Below are 20,564 nucleotides of genomic sequence, written 5' to 3' on the forward strand. Positions count from 1 at the left end.
TATATATATATATATATATATATATATATATATATATATATATATATATATATATATATATATATATATATATATATATATATATATATATATATATATATATATATATATCGATATGTAAAGGTGCTTAACATGCATGGTCAAAACATTAAATATACCAATGTATGACAATCCTGAGTCAGGGTTGGATTTTAGGGCGTGCAAGATGTGCAACAGCATAGAGCCCAAAAGTTTTGGGGGCCCCTAGAGCCATGGCCTAATAGTTAGTATATGTATTTTTTTTTTAATTATATTGGCCTAAAATAAGTTTTTTTTCTGTATTTTACTCTTGGCAATTTTCCTTAAATTCACAGTTTATTTATACTTTGATAGAGACTCACTTATTTATCAGTACAGGGCCAGGCAAATCAAAAAAATCGGCCCTGAGTGAGTTGATGAAGATTGATGGAATTTCAAAGAGAAAACAATTTGGTTAACCATATGCATTATGAAAACTTCTAAGTCAATTAAAGGCTAATTAATCATATGTTATCCATTCTACCCAAAATTTATTCATTGAATATTTGCTAGAATGAAGCCAAATATTTCTGATCTCTATATAAGCCTCAACCTATCCTCCGTTGGATCATACATAACACAAAATTTCACCTCTTTCTTTTTTTTGGAAACAAACATTGATTTTTGACGAAAGATCAATTCAACACCCAAAGTATGATAATTGCTTTTTTGTTAACCATTTTCCTTTTATCCATTGGTGCTCGGGCACCTTTGTGTTCTTGTGCTGATACCGTTCTTGAATGCCTTAATGATCGTTCAGATCCCTCTCATCCAATCTCCCCGGTTATATACACACCCAACAATGGTTCGTTTTCTTCTGTTTTACAAGAATACATTAGGAATTTGAGATTCAATGAATCATATACCAAAAAACCACTTTTCATTGTGACTGCTACACATTTGTCCCACATCCAAGCATCCATACTATGCGCCAAGGAGCATGGCCTCCAAATGAAAGCCCGGAGTGGCGGACATGACTACGAGGGTGTATCGTATGTCTCTGATGTGCCGTTCTTCATCCTCGACATGTTTAATTTTAGGGCTGTCAATGTTAGCATCCAGGATGAGACTGCATGGGTGGAAGCTGGAGCCACCTTAGGGGAAGTTTATTACGGGATTGCCCTTAAGAGCAACGTGCTTGGCTTCCCTGCCGGTGTGTGTCCGACGGTGGGAGTGGGAGGCCATATCAGTGGTGGTGGATATGGAAACATGATGAGAAAATACGGCCTCACCGTGGATAATGTCATTGATGCTAAGTTGATCGATGTAAACGGTCGTCTACTCGATCGCAAATCTATGGGGGAGGACTTGTTCTGGGCCATCACCGGGGGTGGCGCCTCAAGCTTCGGAGTTGTTTTATCTTATAGAATAAACATTGTCCGCGTGCCACCTAAGGTAACTGTTTTCAAGGTCAGAAGAACCTACAATCAAAACGCTACCGACCTCGTATACCGCCACCAGCGCGTGGCCCACAAGCTAGACCCCAACCTTTTCATCCGGCTAAGACTCGACGTCGTGAATAGCACCACACAGCCCGGAGAAAAAACCATACGCGCCACCTTCAACGCCCTTTTCCTCGGAGACTCCAAAACTCTTCTCTCCACCATGAATGATAGCTTCCCAGAGCTAGGGCTAACTCAGAGTGACTGCACAGAAATGTCATGGCTACAATCCGTTCTCTTCTACACCAGGTTCCCATCCGGAACCCCTGTAGAAAAATTGCTCTCTAGGGTCCCACAAGTCCTAGTCCACTTGAAGCGAAAATCAGATTATCTCCAAACCCCAATGCCCAGAGACGGCATTGAGTTCATCTTCAAGAAAATGGTGGAGCTTCAAACACCTATGCTCACATTCAACCCCTACGGCGGGAAAATGGCGGAGATTCCCTCCACCGCAAAACCATTCCCTCACCGTGCCGGAAACATCGCCAAGATTCAATACGCAACAAACTGGAACGAGGATGGATACGAGGCAGCACAACACTACGTAGAAATCACAAGACAGCTTTACGAATATATGACCCCGTTTGTTTCCAAGAATCCTAGGGAGGCGTTCTTGAACTACAGAGACTTGGATTTGGGGATAAATCACAACAAGGGTGGGCGAAGAAGCTACTTAGAAGGGAAAACATATGGGTTGAAGTATTTCAAGGAGAATTACAATAGGTTGGTGAATATAAAGACCAAAGTTGATCCTGATAACTTCTTTAGGAATCAACAAAGCATTCCTACTTTCCCAACTCGGAGGAGATGAAATGAAACTACTTAGCCTATAATGTTAAAATTTCATTCTGTTGGTTATTATGCACTAATAAATCTTTGTATATGTGATTTTTATATTTGGAATAAGGAGTGTATAATAAGAATTATTATTTAATTTTCACCATTAATCTCAGTCATGTAGTCATTTTTACATATATTTTTTTAAAAAAATTTTAAGTATTATTTTTGTCATATTTGATCCTCAAATAAAATTTTGATAAAAAAAAATTGTATGTTAACAACATATTTCACATTTCTAGTTCAAAAACTTGCATTTTAAGCTCGGGAGCGTCAAAGTATTCAAGGTGGTATGCTTCTGGAATAAAAGAGAAAATTGTAATTTATGTCCTTTTCAAATATGCTAATTACTAATGTCATTCTTGAGTTATTAGGGGTATAATTGTTGTCCTCAATTTTCAAAACGTGATTTATATTGCCCCTCCGATGAATTATTAGTGGTGTAAATGTAGTTACCCGTCGCTTTTCCTGTTTGAAGACCACATTTTTTTTCTTCTATTTTTCTTTCTTCGTTTGATCTCTATCCGCTGACAACAATGTGTCTCCTTCTTCCTATTAGGGGAGGAACAATATATGTCACGTTTTGAAAATTGAGAGGCAACATTTACACCACTAATAATTCAATGGTGACATTCATAATTGACATATTTGTGAGGGGCATCAATTACAATTTTCTTGAATTAAAATATAACTTTATTTTTTACTCCATAGTTGTTTTCTAGTGGAATTTTGTTATAAAAATTAAATGTGACAATTTTGTAAATTGTTTCAGCAAATTTGTTCAAAACTAACACTTGGGAACCTAACATGAAATTACCTAATAATAGTCAGACCAAAAGTAAAAGAAATCTATACAATATGGTGGGCTACTGGCCTGGAGGCTGAGTAGACGCCGGAGAAGATGGTGGCGCCGTGGTGGACTGGCGATGGCCTCGACCCCTGGAGTAGGTCCTCGTGGACGGAGAAGATGGCCGCCCGCCGGCGCAGATCTGTGTTGGCCGTGGAGTGGAGTGGCACAGAGTGTTTGGACTTGAAGATGGTGCAGCGATGGTGAGATTGAGATCCATCTAAACATTTTAACTAAAATATAAAAAAATTTAAAAAAAAATAAAAATAAGCAGCTGCGTCCAGCTGCGTTCGAAGTGTGGACTTCGGACGCAGCTGATGTAACGCTACGGACCAGCAGCGTCCGAAGTGGGAACTTCGGACGCAGTTGGTCCATTTTTTTTTTTAAAAAAAAAGAAAAATAATTAAATACTGGATGTTTTAATTACAAAAATGTCACCGCATCACTTTACGCGTCCGGAGTTTCAACTCCGGATGTAAATTGTCCTATATTTTTGATCAGTTTTGTACTAGTGATAAATTGTAATTTAGAGACATATAGATGGAGGAATTGAAGAGTCATAAGTGGATTTACAAGTAATTTATATATATTTGCACTGCTTTAAGTTTATAGTGGTGACTGGTGAGATACAAATGCATACATACATACAAAAGATGAGAACTATTGTGTTGTATTCAAAGTGCTCAAACTGTAACTGTTCAGATTACATAAATATATATACTAGTGGAATCTCAAGTATATTAGGACAGAGAATTATATCATGACTCAACTACATAGAGTCCTAATACTCTCCTTTAAGCAAAGGGTATAGCAATAACTTGTAGCTTGTCTCGCAGAAACGAGAACCCGGGCCCAACTAGAGGTTTGGTAAAGATGTCAGCTAGCTGATCATTTATAGAGATAAAATTCACTTGGATGTCCCTTGAAGCAACTTTGTCCCTGACGAAATGGTAGTCTATTTCCACATGCTTCGTGCAAGCATAGAATACTAGATTGGCACACATGTAGGTAGCACCAAGATTGTCACACCAAAGCTTGGGAACCGGAATACTGGGTGCACCTATCTCACGCAGCAGGCCGGGAGAGAATCCAGACCACCTCAGCACATACATCAGCTAGAGCCTTATACTCAGCCTCAGTAGAGGACCTAGCAATCGTTCTCTGTTTCTTGCATACCCAGGACACGAGATTGGTACCAAGGAACACAGCATAACCACTAAAGGACTTCTTGTCCTCAGGACAGCCAGCCTAGTCAAAATCAAAAAGCGCATGCAACTCAGTTGAAGTAGATTTCCGCAGCCGCAGACCCATAGAAAGAGTGCCCTTGACGTACCGTAACACACGTTTCAAGTGTTCCCAGTGTGTGGTAGTGGGAGCATGCATGTGCTGGCAAAGAAGATTGATTGCAAAGGATAAGTCAGGCCTTGTGACAGTCAAGTATTGAAACGCACCAGCCAGACTCCTATACTGAGTAGGATCATCATACAAGTTTGTACTAACAGAAGAGGATGCTGAAACAAACAGAGGAGTAGCAAGAGGCTTGCAGTCTGTCATACCAGCACGCTTAAGAATGTCAGTCATATACCTCCGCTGGAAAAGCATAAGACCATCAGTACACTTGATAGTCTCAATCCCAAGAAAAAAACCAGGCTCTCCAAGATCACGGATCTTGAATGCACAAGATAACTTGGAGAGCAAAGCATACATCACAGCCTAATTGTTACCCATAACAAGGATATCATCCATATAAACCAGTAAGTAAACAGTAGTAGACGCTTGTGAGAAATAAAACAGGGAAACATCAGTCTTAGATGCCTTAAAACTAACAGACAACAAGAAAGCATGCAAACGATTGAACTAAGCTCTCGGAGCCTGTTTTAAACCATACAAAGACTGGTTAAGCAAACAGACATGATCAGGAAACTGAGGATCAATATAACCTGGTGGCTGACGCATATAAACAGTCTCACTCAAGTTGCCATTCAAGAACGCATTATGAACATCCAGTTGCCTCACCGACCAGCCAGAGGACATAGCAAGGGATAGAAGCAACCTGAACATGTCAAAGAAATCTTGACCAGGTACCTGGTTAAACCCCTTAGCCACTAACCTGGCCTTGTGCCTCTCAATCGAGCCATCTGCCTTCCTCTTGGTACGAAAAACCCACTTATAGCCAATGACATTCATAGCAGAGGTGGCAAGGACCAGACACCAAGTTTGATTCTACAAGAGCGCGTTGAACTCTTGATCCATCGTCTCCCTCTATTCAGGAAACATAACAGCCTGTGTATAACAAGTAGGATCGATCAGTAGTAGAGACTTGCACAGTCAAACCTGTAACCGGAGCAGCAGAACGACTCCTAGTGGCCGTAGAATGAGTCCGCTCTGTGGGGCGAGTGGTTCGGCCACGAGGTCGGCCCCGAGGCCGTTTCTGAGTAGCCACAACAGGAGGAGAGGGAGCCACGAGAGGTGCAGTCGTACCGTGAAAAACGGTCTCAGCCCAGGGAGATGGTACAGAATTTGAAGGAGCTTGCAAAACAGTCTTAGCAACAAAGGGAAACACACCATCATTAAAACGAACATGACGACACACATAAATCTTATTAGTCTGCAAGTCCATGCACATATAGCCCTTAAAGGACTTAGGGTATCCTAGAAAGACACAAGGAGAAGACGGATAGGACAGCTTATGACGATTATAAGGCCGTAGATGAGGAAAACACAGACAACCAAACACACGTAGGAAAGAGTAGGAGGGCGGTGATCTGTGCAACAAAAGATGAGGACTAGACTTCTGAAGAGTAATAGAAGGCATTTTGTTAATAAGAAAGACATCAGACTCAAACGCAAAATTCCAAAAACGAGAAGGCACAGAAGCACGAGACATAAGCGCAAGACCAGTTTTAACCACATGCCTATGCTTTCATTCCACACGACCATTTTTTTCATGTGTGTAAGCAAAAGATTGCATGTGATTAATACCAAGCTACACAAAAAACAGAATGCAATTTCTTATATTCAGCACCCAAATCAGATTGAATAGCCTTAATCTTGCAATTGAAAGAACGCTCAACAAGACAACGAAAACGCATAAAGATAGAATAAATATCTGATTTTAATTTCATAAGGAAATAACAAGTAAAATGAGAATAGTCATCCACAAACAGTGCAAAATAACGATAACCATCAAAGGACAAAACAGGAGCAGGTCCCCAAATGTCAGTATAAACTAAATCAAGCACATTCGAACTAATCGACTCAACTCGTGGCAATGGGAAACACGCAGATTTACCCATTTGACACGCAGAACACAAACTAAAACTAGATTTATTCGACTCACTAACCGAACAAGATTTTAGAACATGACTAAGAATACGCTGGTACCACGTAGAGGCCGAAGCACGAGTAGAAAGAAACGCAGAAGGGGAAATATATGGAACCGGTAAAGTGTATAGCCCACAAGAACTATGGCCCTGGAGAAGGATTTCCTTGGTTTGAATATCCTTCACATAAAAAAAAACAAGGGGTGAAACTCAAAAAATACCTTATCATCAGTTGCAAAACGCTGAACAAATAATAAAGACGTAGATAAAGCTGGAACATGTAATATATTTTACAAACGAAGGATCCGAGAGGTGTAGATAGAGAAGCATGACCTACGTTACTAATAGACAAATGCGTACCAGTGTATGGGTTTGAACCAGAAAGGGCAACGCAGCTATGTTGGGCGTGGCATGATGAGTCGCACCCGTGTCAGGCAACCACATGTGAGAGTGCGAACTAGACAGCAAGGAGTCACATTGATAAACAAAATTCGCCTGAGGATTAAAACCGTGAGGTAAACGAAAACACAATAAGGCAAAATACCCAAAATTGCCACATATCTGGCACTGAATCTAGCCAGAATGTTGATGTCTGCCACGAACCCTGCTGCCTCCACGCTACTGCCGGCCGGAAGCACCTCGCCATGAACGACCGCCGCGACCACGCTACTAGTAACCAGGAGTCGAATTAGACACGTGACCACTGTCGCGACCTCGTCCTCCTCGCTGAACAAAAAACGTCGTCGCTGGTGGTTGGGCAGCAGCAAATTCATCATCGGCGATGAACTCCTGGGCTCCAAGCAAGTTAGAAAGCTCCGGGATAGAAACGGGACGCCCACGAACAACCAACGATCCCGTCACAGTGCAGAAATCCGGCCGAAGCCCCAGGAAAACGTAGAGATTTTGCTCTTCCATAGAGACCGCGCGACCATCGAGAGAAAGGTCTTCGATGAGCAACCTAGCGCGTCCAAGATAATTGGCAGTGGAGGAGTCACCCTGCCGGAGGCTATGGAGTTGGCCGAGGAGATGCAGCTGCCTAGAATGCGACGCCGACGCCGACGCCAACGACTACTCAATAGCATCCCAGACCTCCTTCGACGTGCGGAGACCGACGACAATGGACAGTACCTCCTCGGACAACGATGACACCAACATTGATAGTAAAGCCTGATCACGACGCACCCATGGTGCATAGGTAGGATTCGGCAGCGGTGTGGCATCGGCAGTAGTAGGCGGAAGGAAAGGTGCTGGACAGGGGTACGTACCGTTGACGAAACCAATGACATCGTGACCTCGGAGGAACGGAACCACTTGCGTACGCCCAAACAGAAAATTCTTGTTATTGAGTTTGATGCTCACAAAGTGATGAGCAGCGGATAACGTAGATACGGTAGAGGAAACCGAAGATCTCGTAGCGGCATCAGAAACGGTCCGTTCTGAAGAATTAACAAAGCCGTCATGATCAGCCAAGGGATCAGAAAACCCTAGCGATGATACCAGATGAGAACTATTGTATTGTATTCAAAGTGCTCAAACTGTAACTGTTCAGATTACATAAATATATATACTAGTGGAATCTCAAGTATACTAGGACAGAGAATTATATCATGACTCAACTAAATAGAGTCCTAATACAAAATACACATAATTAAGAATGTAGCGCAGCAAAGGGTGGATGTATTCATGTTTAGCTTGTGAGAGTAGTATAAAACAAATCATCAACTCCCTTTATTCAATCAATCAAAATTTTTGTCCATACTTAAACAAATAGTATATCTACAACTAAGCACGATGATCACATTTATCCTAAATGATGTAATTATAGAGAAAATCATAAGCAAAAAAAATTGAAGAACTAAATAGCATTTGCTACACTTCATACGCAAGCTTACATTTCACTTTGAATTTTTCAATGTCATTACAAAATCATGGTCACAAACCGAAAGAAAAGGTTCTCGTGAAGACAATGTTTCTCGTGCGGCCGTACGATCACTTACCATTAGGTACGAATAAATGCACCACAATGTATTCGAAAATGCATCATTAGGTGTGGTGCGTGGTGGTGCACTATTTTAGTGTGTGGTGCATTTTATAGGGCATTGGCGCATTTCATTATATTGTGATGCATTTCAGAAGACTGTGTGGTACTTTTTTGCATAACTATTGGTGAATCTACACCGACTGCACGGGAAACACTGTCTGTATTATATATATATATATATATATATATATATATATATATATATATATATAGGGTTACGTTCTAATGGAAACACCCTTAAAATATAAACATATGGACTAATGATGGCCACTAGATTACATAGGATGTACGGCTGAAGATTAATAAACCCGTGGGATTATAATGTCTGATTAATACAAGGAAAGGGTAATTAAGACAAATCAATAGCTAATAAACAAATCAATTATATTTGGTAGGCAATTTTGCCAACAAATTAGGTAGTTTAAAGTTGGTAGGATTAGTATCTTAGTATCACACCGCTAATGACCAGGACACACCGATTCGAAGACGACGAATTGAAGATAGCAGATCACATGAATGCGAATGCTGGAGGAATGGAGGGTAAAAACTCATGTTAGTAAACCCATATTCAATATGGTTGAGAATTGTTAACAAAGATAGGTTTTTGATCGGAAAGGGAAATCGTTTGTTTATTAGTTGTGTTCGAATTTCGAAGAAAACGATACGAATTCGGCGTTATACACAGTTTTAAACAATAAGACATACCATGGTGCGTACGAAATTAACTGTTCGCACCATGCACATACGTTAGTAGCACGGCAAACGCAAAATAGTGGACCGCGCCGTGATTCTAAGGGAATTGCGTTGGAAATCCAACAAGCACACACATGCACACTGGGTGCACACACTGATGTTGAGAGTAATTTGAGTTGGAAACTCCCATTCACACACACATGCACACACGGTGACACACAGTGACGCCCACATGAACTTTAGGAAAAAATCTCATCCCGACGTGCATGCATGTTCATGTGTATGCACATGAAAGCACAAACCATGTGATTAACGTACTGAAACTACAACTTGTTTATTAGCAGGGGCGAGGAAAATGGACACGAAGAGACCGATTGCGAGATGAAAATATTTCCAGATAGAACCAAGTAGTGGATACCTATCGCAACACCCGAAGAAACACCATATGCGGTGGACTAGGGCATGATAGCCGAAATTGTGTAGAGAACAAAATTGATGAAGAAAATTAAAATTGTTTAGTTGTAAAAGGAGATCTTTTTAAAAACAATAGTTCAATAAACATACACAACCATTGAGTTTTGCTTTAACATTTATTACTGGTAAAGCCCGAGCTGATACACAACGAGCACACAAAGTAAATAAAAAATAATGATCAGACTAACCGAAGGTGAAAGTAGAAACCACTAAACACGAAATATAACATAACTCGAGCAAACTTATATCCGCTCACATGGACACATCCTCTAATACATGAAATACACCGTGCACACAACATATAGTAGAACAAAATCACCCCCCACCATACATTAAAGGAATAGAACATAACTGCAGCACATTTATATCAACACATGTGCACACAACCTCTAATCCCTGGAACAAATTATGCACACACCATATTGTGACTGCGCACACGCCCAAATAACCCGCACAGGCCAGCAGCACACTAGTAGTGACAACTGTGCACACACCCTCTAACAGATTGAACTCACGGTGCACACAACATTTAGACACTACGCACACACCAAAATATCCCGCACAGACCGGTAGCACACTAGTAGCGACAACTGTGCACACAGCACAGACCGGTAGCACACTAGTAGCGACAACTGTGCACACACCCTCTAACATATTGAACTCACGGTGCACACAACATTTAGACACTTCTAACATATTGAACTCACGGTGCACACAACATTTAGACACTACGCACACACCAAAATATCCCGCACAGACCGGTAGCACACTAGTAGCGACAACTGTGCACACACCCTCTAACATATTGAACTCACGGTGCACACAACATTTAGACACTGCACACACACCAAAATACCCTGCACAGTCTAGCAGCGCACTAGTAACCACACCTGTGCATACACCCTCTAAGAGATTGAAGTCTCGGCGCACACAACATATAGATACTGCGCACAAGCCTTAACCCACCGCTGTAAACAGAAGCAACCACAACCATAACTAAAAATGAATTAAATGGCCATCACTGTGTGTATTTCAAAAAAACATCACTGCTTGTATTACAAAAAAATACAAAGTGGTAAAAACCAGTGGAATGGGTGTTCAGATAACCCAAATACAAAAAACATTAAATCACTACTTAATTTAGTCCATGAGTAGCAACTAGATAAAAACCCATAAAAACGAGGAGCCTATCCCCTACTAACGAATCCTTAAGCGCGTCAACCAAAATAGAAGAGGGCGACCGAGTCTTGATACGAGGAAATGCAGCATCCTCCTCACTAGTGAGCGCATCTTCAAGAGCAACCCACACAGGGTCTTGTTCGAATCTCGTCAGAAATGCCAAAGGAAACGAGACAAAGTCATCATCACTGACACAACTTTGTGAGGCTCTCCGATCACGCCATGGGACCTTAGACTTATTACCTGAAACGAGCACAAGAATTTTACTCACCATGCACACACCAAAAATGTCACGCACAACATGCACAGAAACACTTAGGTATCCCAAAAACAAATTAAAAATAAACTCATCCCACGTGCACACAACAGAAATCCATCCACCATGATACACACATGCAAATACAGCCCACAATCCACATACCTAAAGATCAGAATGACTAAAAATTTATAAAATACAACAACCAACGCTACTTAAAGTACAATAACAATAAATTAATTAAATTTAACTCCACATGCATTTTGAAAAGTGCAATACACTGAATTTTTACTTCCCACGTATGCACACAGCACCAAACTAACATGCACACAACTAAATCCACACGCCCAACACCAACAAAAAACACCAAACACACAAACTAACAACCCAGGAAAAAAATAGTAAAACAAAAGATCCCGACCCACATACATAGAGACCAGAATGTGTATAAATTCATAAAATCAAACCACCAACACTGCTTGAAGTAGAATAACAATAAATTTATTAAATTAACTTCCCAAACATTACGAAAAGGTGCAATATACAGAATTTTTACTTCCTACGTAAGCACACTGCACCAAACAAACATGCACACACCTCAACCCACAAGGTCCACACAAGCAAAAAACATCAAACATAGAAACTGACAACGCAAGAAAAAATAATAAAACTAAAAGTCCACAATCCACATACATAGAGATCAGAATGTCTATAAATTTATAAAATAACACCATCAACACTACTTGAAGTAGAACAACAATAAACTAATTAAATTTAACACCATATTCATTTTGAAAAGCACAAAACACTGAATTGCACACCAACTAAACATAACCACAACGAACTAGAATTTATAGATTGAACAAAAATGGATTGCAGCAGACCAAACTGAGGAACCCGCATTAGATATCAAAGATTCAACACTGACTACAGATCCCCTACCCACCGAATTACCAACTACAAAAAAAAAACACAAACTGCCGGCCAAAACACCCGACGACCCACCCCCACCACAGCCTTCACTAGCCGAGAATACCAGGCAACGAACAGAGAAAACAACACCCCCCCCCCCCAATGCACATGCATCCCACACAAACAAATGCCCCAAAATCACAGCCTCACCCTAATTTTCCTATTTTCCCAAAAAACAAAAAAAAAAAAACAAAAACAACTCAGCCAAATTCCGGCCAAAAACCAGCGTACCAGCCACATCCCAAGTACACAAAGAGCAACAAACCAATACATCACACACAAACAACGGTCCGAATTAAATAAAATTACAGAAATAAAAAAATGAGATAAAACATACCTAGAGCGGAACCCCTGGATTGTGGATCCCATCGTTTCGCCCTATCGCGACCCCCCCACCACCGACCATTGCTTCTTGGAGAGCGAGGAATCGAACGAAGACCACCACGCGAAGGGAAGAAGACGTAGGAGCCCAAACACGAACGAGGAAGGCAGACAACGAAAAAACACTACAAAACCAGCGTATGAATGAGAGAATTCTAATCCCCACACGTTACTCCCCACTAGAAGACTAACTAAAATTCCCAAACTACCCTACACTACAATACAAACTGGCGGAAGATAGAAAAAAAAGGCACCCTTGCGAGATTAAATCTAGGCCGTCCGAAACAGCCGTCCAACGGCGCCAAGACGTCCATATGTTTTTATTTTAACATATGTTTTTACTAGAATGTAATTCTATATATATATATATATATATATATATATATATAAGCGCCTAGGTGCCCCTGGTTCCCGATGAGGGCCTAGCGATTTTTTTGATAATTATTATAAATTTAATTTATTATGTTTTTTAATATAAATGATTATTATTATCATCATTATAAAATTAATATTCTATATAAAATAAAATTTGTAATAAATTTTATAAGAAATATATAATTAGTAATACTAATACTAATAAGGGAAAAGGGTCAAATGCACCCTTAAACCTTACGTGAAAATGCAATTAAGCCCCTGAACTTCAAAAAGGTACAATTAAACCTTTGAACTTGTCAAAATTAGTCAAATAAACTACATTTACTAATAACCAATAAGTTACCGGTAAATTATCCGATATTGACCATGATTAACAAAAGTACACGCATTAGTTACTAGCTTTTATTGACTTCATTTGTTGTACGTAACTAAACACTAAAAAAATTTGAGAAGTGATTTTTCGGTTTCCAACCGCACCACAAATGAATTATTAGTTTTCAGCTCTATGATGTAACGTATAACGAGGAACAGTCATATCGAGTATAAATTGAAGCATTGAGATATGAGGTTTAGACGTTTAGTGTTTCTTTTGAACTATAATAGCGAACTCTAAGCTAAATGATTGCATGACCACAAATCTGACAACAGAAAATACAAACGGATTACCAACTAATAACCTATCTACTGTATTGTGTAGTTAACCAGCTAACATCTTGTTTGAATGCAACCTAAAACTTCAACTTTGGTTCACATGATGAGATGCGGATACAAGCTGTCACCGTTGGAGTAAATATGCTTCTAATAAGTTAGGTTCTAATAGAGGAAATGTAGGCCAAATTTCATAATAGGAAAAGGAAAGCTGTGTTGTGCTGCACAAATTAAAGTACGTGATGATGAGTCTGTAGCTATGGACTAGAACCTAATTTCAAGAATGTGATATACTTGAAATAGCGTTAATAACTTATTTTGAATGGAGTTGATAAACTCTTATTTGTGACGATTAAGTGTGAATCCGTGAGTTGCTTTCATACCAATTCACATTGTGACTTTTTTAGTCTTGCGTTATCAAAGTTTGTACCTTAAAAGTATAAATTCTGTACCTGGAACAAATTAGTAATTGTATTTTATGTTATAAATTTCTGTGTCAATTCTGTGCCTATAAACACAAATTATGTACCTAAATCAGATTTCAAAAATAAGTAATATATAACAAGTGTATATGTCTTGTGTTATGATTTTTTGTGCCTTGTGTTATAAAATTTTGTACCTTATGAGTATGAATTATGTAACTCGTCTTTTTAATTCAGCTAAGTCCATAATGCTATGCTATGTGCCTTTTGTTGTGATTTTTTGTGTTTTGTATATTGTGAAATTCTATACGTTACAAGTATCAATTTTGTACCTCGTTGTTTCAATCTAGGATTCATAATGCTGTATTGGTCCATAGTAGTAATGGTTTTTTGGTGGTTTTTTAGGCTACACATGGGAGAAAGAGGAGAGAAAGAGAAAATGAGAGAAAAAAAAAAAGAAAAAAGGAAAAGGAAGAGGAAACAAATTTTTCAGACGAAAAAAAAAAGTGATTTACGCGACGAGAGGGCGCGCGTAGTGCCTTTGCATTCAACGCGCAAAGAAAGCAAATGCAATTAAATCTTCTTTGTAACATCCCCAATCCTACACCAAGATGTAGATAACAAGAGATAGGAAATAGCTGGAAATAACTCAAATACTAAGGATGTGTTTGGAAAGAATGAAAATAATTTCTGGAAAATGTTTTCTGGAAAGTGAGTTATTTTCCAGAAAACAGTTTCATTTTTAGTGTTTGGTTGCATCTTGAAAAATTCTATGTGTGTGTTTCGTTAATTTTCCGGAAAATGGGTGCAAAATGAGTAAAATTGTATATTATCTATTTTTATTATTATATTTAAAATATAAATATATATAAAATAATAATATTTATAATAAAAGAAAAAAAAACGTTGTCTTCTTCGCTTGTCTCTGGTTAGATCTGCTCTGGTTTCTGGCCAGAAACCAGAGCAGTTCCGGCAGAAACCAGTCCTTCGAAATGGACGAGAGAGGGACGGCCTGCACAGTTGTCACAGTGATTTTTGTTTCCGTCCGAAAAATGACTTCCGGACTTTTTTGTCATTAAGTTGTTTTTCAAAAAAAAAAAAAAAAAGACTATTTTTCTTGGTCAACGAAAAATGATTTCTGTTGATCACATTTTTCGGACGTTGCCAAACATCGAAAGCTCATAAAATGATTTCCAGAAAAGGCCGATCGATTGCCAAACGGCTTATACATTGCGTTCCGAAAAGGCCGATCGAATTCCAACGACCTGACGGCCTTTCTGATCACACATAATTTGTGATAATCTTCAATCCTCCAAAGTTCACACAAGTTGGGAATTTGTAAGCAGCGCATATGCGGATAATATTTAATTTTAAAAATAAATTTCAAAGTCGTATTTTAAAAATTTAAAATACAAAATTAAACATGATATTTCAAACTTTAGATGGAACAATTAAGTTACATCTAATGAATGATAAATTATTAAAAATAAAATTGATAACTAAAAATATTAATAGAGTGTTATATTATAAACGATATATTAACTGAACCAAACATGTAAAATAGGACAATGTGGTAACTTATATATATATACATATATATATATATATATAATCCTAATCATATGAGAATCACTCCACATGTAAAAATTTGTACAAATTCAAACCATTGATCTGCAAGATCTGATGGATGAAAAAATCAAGTAAAAAATGAGTGGACTAATTTTCATAAATAATTTAGGACTTTCTGAATATTTGAGCCGCCATTAATAATTTCTTTGGTTGAAAACATGAAACTTTCAACTCTATTATTATTATTATTACTATTATTACTATTATTATTATTATTATTATTATTTGTTTAGATATGACATTTTCTATGTCTTACCGTATATTTATTTTATCCCACATGTGTTGGAAAAAAATAATAACAATAATAATGAATTTTTCTGCAAGGCTTATTAACAAGCTAAGGACAATATATTAATTATATCGATATGTAAAGGTGCTTAACATGGTCAAATATTTCTCTATATAAACCGCAACTTATCCTCCGTTGGATCATACATAACACAAAATTTCACCTCTTTCAAACATTGATTTTTGACGAAACATTGATCAATTCAACACCCAAAGTATGAGAGTTGCTTTTTTGTTAACCATTTTCCTTTTATCCATTGGTGCTTGGGCACCTTTGTGTTCTTGTGCTGATACCATTCTTGAATGCCTTAATGATCGTTCAGATCCCACTCATCCAATCTCCCCAGTTATATACACCCCCAACAATGGTTCATTTTCTTCGGTTTTACAAGAATACATTCGGAATTTGAGATTCAATGAATCATATACCAAAAAACCACTTTTCATTGTCACTGCAACACATCTGTCCCACATCCAAGCATCAATACTATGCGCTAAGGAGCATGGCCTCCAAATGAAAGCCCGGAGTGGCGGACATGACTACGAGGGTGTATCGTATGTCTCTGACGTGCCGTTCTTCATCCTCGACATGTTTAATTTTAGGTCTGTTAACGTTAGCATCCAGGATGAGACTGCATGGGTGGAAGCTGGAGCCACCTTAGGGGAAGTTTGTTACGGAATTGCCAATAAGAGCAACGTGCATGGCTTCCCTGCGGGCGTGTGTCCGACGGTGGGAGTGGGAGGCCATATCAGTGGTGGTGGATATGGAAACATGATGAGAAAATATGGCCTCACCGTGGATAACGTCATTGATGCTAAGATGATTGATGTAAATGGCCGTTTACTGGATCGCAAATCTATGGGGGAGGACTTGTTCTGGGCCATAACCGGGGGTGGCGCCTCTAGCTTCGGGGTTGTTTTATCTTACAGAATAAACCTAGTCCGCGTGCCACCTAAGGTAACGGTTTTTCTTGTCAGAAGAACCTACTACCAAAACGCTACAAACATCGTCTACCGCCACCAGCGCGTGGCCCACAAGCTAGACCCCAACCTCTTCATCCGCCTAACAATCGACGTCGTGAATAGCACCACCCAGCCGGGACAAAAAACCATACGCGCCACCTTCAACGCCCTATTCCTCGGAGACTCCGAAACCCTTCTCTCCACCATGAATGAAAGCTTCCCAGAGCTAGGATTAACCCAGAGTGACTGCACGGAAATGTCATGGATAGAATCCGTGCTCTTCTACACCAGTTTCCCATCCGGAACCCCCGTGGAAGAATTGCTCTCTAGGGTCCCACAAGTCCTAGACCACTTGAAGAGAAAATCAGATTATCTCCAAACCCCAATGCCTAGAAAGGGCATAGAATTCATCTTCAACAAAATGGTGGAGCTTCAATCACCCATGCTTACATTCAACCCCTACGGCGGGAGAATGGCGGAGATTCCCTCCACCGCAAAACCATTCCCCCACCGTGCCGGAAACATCGCCAAGATTCAATACGCAACCAATTGGGACGAGGATGGATACGAGGCAGCACAACACTACTTAGAAATCACAAGACAGCTTTACGAATATATGACCCCGTTTGTTTCGAAAAATCCTAGGGAGGCGTTCTTGAACTACAGAGACTTGGATTTGGGGATAAATCACAACAAGGGTGGGCGAAGAAGCTACTTAGAAGGGAAAACATATGGGCTGAAGTATTTCAAGGAGAATTACAATAGGTTGGTAAAGATAAAGACCAAAGTTGATCCAGATAACTTCTTCAGGAATCAACAAAGCATTCCTACTTTCCCAGCTTGGAGGAAATGAAATGAAACTACTTAGCCTATATATGTCTCTCCTTAGCTCCACAATAAATAATGTCAAAATTTTATTCTGTTGGTTATGTACTAATAAATCTTTGTATAATAAGAATTATTTAATTTTCGCCTTTAATCTAAGCCATGTAGTCATTACATTAAAAAAAAAAGTATTATTTTTGTCATGATCCTTCAAATAAAAGTTTGATTAATAAACAAATTGTATGTTAACAATATATTCAGACTAAAGAATAGTAAATAACAAAATCATCTAAAGACTAGTTCAGGCAAAGGCTATGAGTTTAACATAAACATTGTGACGGCCTTTCTGGTCACACATAATTTGTGATAATCTTCAATCCTCCAAAGTTCACACAAGTTGGGAATTTGTAAGCATGCAGCGCATATGCGGATAATATTTAATTTGAAAAATAAATTTCAAAGTCGTATTATAAAAATTTAAAATACAAAATTAAACATGATATTTCAAACTTTAGATGGAAATATTAAGTTACAACCAATGAATGATAAATTATTAAAAATAAAATTGATAACTAAAAATATTAATAGAGTGCTATATTATAAATGATAAATAAGTAATGTAACATATTATTCTTAGAATACATAATTTGTTTTTTACAAATTATTTATAATAACTAGTATTTTTTCCCGTGCGTTGCACGGAATATATTTGTTATAATATTTGAAGAATATTTAGATCGATATAAAATTATATAAATTATAACATCGAATATAATACAAAGCAATTGATGAAATTTGTTGGATCGATTATGTTTTCTGATGTTTTCATTGCTTGAATTAGAGCAAATAATTGTTCAATTACCCGTGCGATGCATGGATAAATTTTTTATTATATATTTAGATAATAAAAATAATTAAAGATGACATTATAAAAAATTCTAATATTGAACGTGTACATTTATTTTATTATAAGATTAGTGCAAAAGTATTACTCAATTAATTAAATAATATATGACTTGTTTGTCTACAATTATCTTCAAAAGATCGATATGTAATACGGAGTATGACTTATGTAATTATATTATTACTAACATAAATATGGAAAAAATGAGAAATAATGAAATTATAATTATTATACAAATAAATTCAACAACCAATGTTTAATTTAATTATCATAATAATTATTAGAGTCATTTCCATTTTTTGTCCTATTGTTATTGGGACATTGCCAATTTTAGTCCACTTCATTAATTTTTGCCACATTGCGGCCAGTCTTATTTAGTCCTTACCACTTTTAGTACACCGTTAAAATTTTCGTCAAATGGCCATCCTAAACATGGGTGTTTTTGGTCTTTTCATGCTTTGGTCATCTCCTTGACCCTTTACAGTGGTTTTTCTTACACATTTTCATCCAATGAAGTGGTCCAGCGAAAGCCATGTGAGCCACACTACAAAGCCATGGCTTTGGGGTGCGAACAGTGGCGGGGAATTGGGGTTCTACAGATGTCATAGTTGGTGGGTCTATAACCCCTCACAAGTCACAAGGGCTTTGAAAAAGAATCTCTTGCCAAATAAGAAATCGGATATTCCATGAGTGACTTTGTCCCATTTAGATTCCAATTGAAATTAAAAATAGAACATAACCATTGGCTTTGGGAATTAGCCAAATGGATAGATAAGTTCCCTAACGGCCTTTATGACAGGGAAGCAAGGGTACCCCGAGGTTGAAACTGGTGGATTGTTAAAATTGATCTGCGGCGTGCATGAGTTATAATGGTGTGGATTATAATGGTTTAATTAATCTCAGAATTTGGTAAATAAAATTTTGCTACCAATTAAAATTTATTAATTTTTTTCTCAATTAATTAATAATATTAGATTGTGCGAGAAAGTTGGAGGGGGGATTAGCAATTAATAGATATTAGTTAATTTCCATTTTACATGTTCTTACCAAATAAGCTTTATTAATTATTTGACCAATAAAATATTTAATTAATTGACTGTAAAAATTTGGGCGGAAAAATGAAATAGGAGTATCTTACTTTTATATATAGTATACTATAGAATAGTATAGATTATCATGAGAGAAATCTAATTACGTACATTAACATAATATAGTAATTTTTTTGAATACTATAATATACATTATATAGTAATTTGATTGTTTACGAATATAAAATAAAAAATAGGTAAAATTAAAATATTTTGAACCATAATTGAATTGCATGGTATATTATCATGAGAGGAATTTAATTACATACATTAACATAATATAGTATTTTTTTTAATACAATAATATACATCATATAGTAATTTGATTGTTTGAATTTTTTGTTTGAATATTATCATGAGAGGAATTTAATTACATACATTAACATAATATAGTAATATTTTTTTGGAATACTATAATATACATCATATAGTAATTTGGTTGTTGGAATTTTTTTTTTGAAATATTATCATGAGAGGAATTTAATTACGTACATTAACATAATATAGTAATAATTTGTTGAATGCAATAATATACATCATATAGTAATCTATATATATATATATATATATATATATATATATATATAATCGTGTGACTATTTTGTTAATATATGCACATAAATAAGGAATCCATACAGGAATAGAATTGAATAAAATATTTCATTAATTTCCGTGTATAATAAGGAATGTAATCATATTTTGAATATTTTGTCAATTTTAGCCATAAATAAGGAATAATAAGAAATGATAAGGAAGGAAATTTCTGATAAGGAATTATTATATAATACTATGTTGACCGATTTCAAAAATTTTGGACTAAAATGAGCGGGAAAGCTAACACTTCTGGTTTAATATATATATATATATATATATATATATATATATATATATATATATATATATATATATATATATATATA

At 37.3% G+C, this 20,564-nt stretch overlaps 2 protein-coding genes and 1 long non-coding RNA gene across 3 annotated transcripts; 2 read left to right on the forward strand and 1 right to left on the reverse strand.

Moving 5' to 3' along the window:
- The first annotated feature begins 656 nt into the window (after nucleotides 1-656).
- Nucleotides 657-2,451, forward strand: LOC116031548 (berberine bridge enzyme-like 8). The gene has a single exon (XM_031273778.1). It carries the CDS (start codon nucleotides 712-714, stop codon nucleotides 2,308-2,310), a length of 1,599 nt encoding a protein of 532 aa, XP_031129638.1. The 5' UTR covers nucleotides 657-711; the 3' UTR covers nucleotides 2,311-2,451.
- Nucleotides 2,452-10,721: 8,270 nt separating this feature from the next.
- Nucleotides 10,722-12,663, reverse strand: LOC116031580. Its single transcript, XR_004100615.1, has 2 exons — nucleotides 12,459-12,663; nucleotides 10,722-11,136 (listed from the first exon to the last, which is right to left on the reverse strand). It is a non-coding gene; the product is annotated as an uncharacterized LOC116031580 (long non-coding RNA).
- Nucleotides 12,664-16,027: 3,364 nt separating this feature from the next.
- LOC116031549 (berberine bridge enzyme-like 8) lies at nucleotides 16,028-17,806 on the forward strand. The gene has a single exon (XM_031273780.1). The coding sequence runs from the start codon at nucleotides 16,082-16,084 to the stop codon at nucleotides 17,678-17,680; it is 1,599 nt and encodes a 532-aa protein (XP_031129640.1). The 5' UTR covers nucleotides 16,028-16,081; the 3' UTR covers nucleotides 17,681-17,806.
- Nucleotides 17,807-20,564: the final 2,758 nt, after the last annotated feature.

Source organism: Ipomoea triloba, chromosome 10 (assembly GCF_003576645.1).
Source record: "Ipomoea triloba cultivar NCNSP0323 chromosome 10, ASM357664v1".
Lineage (NCBI taxonomy): Eukaryota > Viridiplantae > Streptophyta > Magnoliopsida > Solanales > Convolvulaceae > Ipomoea > Ipomoea triloba.

Excerpts from the sequence above, each read along its gene's own strand:
- LOC116031548 (XM_031273778.1), top strand. The coding sequence starts at position 712 with ATGATAATTGCTTTTTTGTTAACCATTTTCCTTTTATCCATTGGTGCT.
- LOC116031549 (XM_031273780.1), top strand. The coding sequence starts at position 16,082 with ATGAGAGTTGCTTTTTTGTTAACCATTTTCCTTTTATCCATTGGTGCT.